We start from the raw sequence: 4,435 nt of genomic DNA, 5'->3' as shown, positions 1-4,435 counted from the left end.
TAGTCCTAGCAACTTAGGGGGCTGAGGTGGGAGGATTGCTAGAGCCCAGGAGTTCAAGTTTATAGTAAGCTGTGATCACACCACTGCACTCCAGCCTGAGTGACAGAGCAAGACCCTGTCTCAAATAATAAAAACCATCAGGACGACGATGGCATTAATAAAAGCACAAGAAGAACCAAGACCACACATATAAAATAAGACTTATTTATTAAGCTAAAGAACAAATTTTATTTTTCATCTTCCCCAAACACTAAAATAGCACATGGCATAGTAATTCAGCACACAACATAAACTGATATATGCAATCAATAATCCCGAAAATGGTTAAGTCTCACTTTGGGAGTCTTTAAAACCTTATGTCCTTAAATGACCTTTATCAAAGTTATCAACAGACAACAAAAGGAGTCACCTGGAAAAATTTTAGGGTACAGGATACTGCAATTCCTAGAATCTGAGAAACTTTTTATGTGGGAAATAATTCGATTTGCTTCTCTGTAACTGAGCTACTTTTTTCTCAAACTCATTTTTGTTTAAGGTAACACTGCTAGGGTTCCAAGTTTGAGAAGGGATCTTCTAAAGATAAACTTAATATTGCAACTTTCACCACACGGCCTCTGTCTAAATTGCATTTCAAATGGAAGGAAAGGGGTGTGAGAAGTGAAATCGAATTTTGCTGCAGACCAAAATCATTCTACAAAATGTAGAAATGATAACAGCTTACCATGAATTCAGCAAGATTTAACGCCAAGTACAGCGGTGTAGAATTTACAAGTATCCATTTCCATTGGGTGATCAGACAAGCCGAAAGGACACACAGGATTTGGGACAGTAGCCCTTTAGAATGGGTGTTGAAGACAGAACTTCATGGTAAATCCGTATGTTCTAATCTGGTATTTATACAGGCTATGGTCGTCTCCTGAAATGTTTCCCAATTCTTTATATGTCTTTTAAAGCACAATTTAACATATGCTAAAAAAGTTCCTTCCGCATCAACCGGCTTTGAATTTAAACTCAATTTAAGTCTGCCGGGTCGTACAAAACTACAGCAGGAACCTAAGGGCTGCACAGCTTGCATCCAGACTTAATGCGAAAGAAATCATTCTAAGACAACTCTTAAAATTAATCTATTGGTATTGTTCTGCTTGTACCTTAACTATGGCATAATGTATTTGCTAATTCAAAAGGCTGCAGAGCCAGTAACCCCAGTGTTATCTGCAGACCATCTGAGGTGCTTTTAAGCATTTTCTTGAATTCTATTGTTTGCTGTGAAAACATGGGCTTTAAACGGTCAAGGAAAATGCATTTTGTCTCATCACTCAGGAGCACTTTGGGATACGCGTGCAGTGTTGCAGACAGGATGGAGTGCAGGCAAGAGGGTTCCAACTCAGAGCCCAGACCCTTGGGAAAAGCACTTGGTGGGTCATCCTGAAAACTTCCCATTTCCAGCAGTTTTCGATGGCGTGGCAGTCGTGACACCCGAGGCTCTCCTTTGGGGCACTGTCCTCTGTGGCCGTCAGTGGCCCTGGGCCTTCCTCTCAGCCAGTCCCGCCGCCCCAGAGCTTCAACACCACTGCAGGACACTCGAGCAAAACACTCTGTTGGAGCAGGGAACAAACCCACAGCTGTGCTCGGAGTGGCTGCTGAGGCTGGATTTCTTCTTAGTGATTCTCTCACATATGGAAGCACTGGGCCACCACTGTGAAGCCAGAGGCCAGCCCCGCTCGGATCCTTTCTCATTTCCAGTGATAATGCCTCACTTTGTGAATTTCCATCAACCACAGGCTTATTCATCCAGGAGGGTGCATCTGCAGGCGAAGGGCCCTCTGGCATTCTTTTCTTAAGGCTGTATGATAGTTTGTCCGAGTCACCTCCTCCGGCCTGCTGCACTTGTGCCAGGCAGGTGCCGAGAGGCCCTCTTCTGTCCCTCATGCTTCGTCTTCTTGGATGCAGTGGGCCTGACGTCACGCCTTCGTCAGTCTGGGAGGGCCTTCAATGGATCTCAATATGAACCTACGAAAGGGAATCAAATTAAAGTTCTAAAATAAAGATACATGGGTCTTAAGAGTATCTACACCCACCAAATATTTCCTAACAAACACTAAGATCTTTCTGACAGTCTCCGGTACAGGGTTTCATCATATTGGTAAGGCTGGTTTTGAACTCCTGACCTCAGGTGATCCACCCACCACAGCGTCCCAAAGTGCTAGGATTACAGGTGTGAGCCATCATGCCCAGCCATATTTCTGGTTTTTGTTTTTTTGAGACACAGTCTTGCTCTGTCGCCCACGCTGGGCGACAGGCGCGTGCCACCAAGCCCGCTAATTTTTTGTATTTTTAGTAGAGACAAGGTTTCACCAAGTTAGCTGGGATGGTCTCCATCTCCTGACCTCATGATCCACTCGCCTTGGCCTCCCAAAGTACTGGGATTACAGGTGTGAGCCACCATGCCCGGCCTAGTGGAGAACATTTCGTGGGCTTAGTTCCCCACCCTCAAATTAGCAAATAATAGAGGCTTTTTTTTTTTTTTTGAGATGGCGTTTCGCTCTTGTCGCCTTAGGCTGGAGTGCAATGGCACAATCTTGGCTCACTGCAACCACCACCTCTCAGGTTCCAGCGATTCTCCTGCCTTAGCCTTTCGAGTAGCTGGGATTACAGGTGCCTGCCACCACATCTAGCTAATTTGTTTTTTGTATTTTTAGTAGAGATGAGGGTTCACCATGTTGGCCAAGTGAAATTAGCCAGGTGTGATGGCAGGTGTCTGTAATCCCAGCTATTCGGGAGGCCGTGGGAGAATCGCTTGAACCCGAGAGGTGGAAGTAGCTGTGAGCTGAGATCATGCCTCTGCACTCCAGCCTGGGCGACAGAGCTAGACTCCATCTCAGGGAAAAAAAAAAAAAAAAAATTGCAAAAAGGCTTTGAAATGAACAAAAAATAAGATGACTGGGCATGCTACCTAGTGCATCCTTCAGATTATGTAATTTTATAGGGACCAGCACCTTCATTGTCTCTGAGCTGCTTTACAACTCTGTCATTTGCCAAAAACCTTAAGAGTAAGGCAAAAAAGTTCCTGTCCAAAGAAAATAGTCTAATTAGTTTAATTAAACTAATTAAATTAGTCTCATGGAATGGACTGATTACTGCCCTATGGATACTGACCAGCTTTGCATCTATCTGTAAATTCACTTTCGAGTGTTGTCTGAATTTTCCTTTAAACTGGTTTTAACATCATATTAGTTCTCTTATTAATTGACAAGTTAAATGTAATTTTGACACATGATGTGTTCACTTAAAAAACACCACCACCCTCAGCCAGGCGTGGTGGCTCACGCTTGTAAACTCAGCAGCTATAGTCCCAGATTCTCAGGAGGCTGATGTAGGAGGATTGCTTGAGCCTGGGAGGCAGAGGTCGCAGTGAGCTGAGATCAAGTCACTCTGCCCTCCGACCTGGGCAATGGAGTCAGACCCTGTCTCAAAAAATAAAAATTAAAATTAAAAAGCAGCAACACTGAAAGGATCAGCTACAGCTGAAAGTGGCTGACGGGGATGGAGAAATGGCAGGTAGGAGACTGCTGTTTCTCTCATCTTATGGAACTAGGAGACTCTTGATGCTAAATGGATGTATAACCGCATTAAGATTTGTTATACATTTTGGCCAGGTGCAGTGGCTCATGCCTGTAATCCCAGCACTTTGGGAGGCCAAGGCGAACGAATCATGAGGTCAGGAGTTCGAGACGAGCATGGTCAACATGGTGAAACCCTGTCTCTACTAAAAATAGAAAACTTAGCCAGGCGTGCTGGCGGGTGCCTGTAATCCCAGCTACTAAGGAGGCTGAAGCGAGATAATTGCGTGAACCCGGGAGGCGGAGGTTGCAGTGAGCCGAGATCCCATCACTGCACTCCAGCCTGGCGACAGAGCAAGACTCCATCTCAAATAAAAAATTAAAAAAAAAAAAAAACACACTGGGAAGAAAATGAAGGATGCAATTATTATTGGAAGCTGAAGGAGAAAGCAGGGAGAGTTTAGAGAAAGAGGCCCTGGGCCATGTCACAGGGAGCCAGTGATGGGAGCCAGCCGAGAAGTTTCAACAAGGACAGGTTGGCTGGATTTGCATTTCAGATGAATTATTCTGGCTGCACTGTGATGGACAGACTGGAAATGGTTCAGAATAGACACACTAGTTAGGAGGCTATTCCATAGAGCAGGAAAAAGAAAGAGGGCTGTGATCATAAGGAGAGACAGACTAAAGTTTCATATTGTTGTTGTTGTTGTTTTTGAGACGAGGTCTCACTCTGCCACTCAGGCTGGAGGACAATGGCGTGATCACAGCTCACCGCAGCCTTGAACTTCTGGGCTCAAGCAATCCTCCTAATTCAGCCTCCTGTGTCACTGGGACTACAGGCAGGCACCACCACACCTGGCAAATTTTTTTTTTTT

At 44.8% G+C, this 4,435-nt stretch overlaps 1 protein-coding gene across 1 annotated transcript in view; it reads right to left on the bottom strand.

Annotated features, from left to right (window-relative positions):
* Window positions 1-1,108: 1,108 nt before the first annotated feature.
* LOC116810871 (small integral membrane protein 10-like protein 2A) overlaps window positions 1,109-4,435 on the bottom strand; it is an 18,076-nt gene continuing 14,749 nt past the window's right edge. Inside the window, exon 2 of the mRNA XM_032755889.2 lies at window positions 1,109-2,010. Coding sequence (XP_032611780.1) covers window positions 1,990-2,010 — 21 coding nt within the window. The 3' untranslated portion in view covers window positions 1,109-1,989. The remainder of the gene's footprint in view (window positions 2,011-4,435) is intronic.

This window comes from Hylobates moloch, unplaced genomic scaffold, assembly GCF_009828535.3.
Source record: "Hylobates moloch isolate HMO894 unplaced genomic scaffold, HMol_V3 SCAFFOLD_1, whole genome shotgun sequence".
NCBI classification, from domain to species: domain Eukaryota; kingdom Metazoa; phylum Chordata; class Mammalia; order Primates; family Hylobatidae; genus Hylobates; species Hylobates moloch.
The sequence above is the reverse complement of the archived record's forward strand: the minus strand, read 5'-3'. Positions and strand labels throughout refer to the sequence as shown.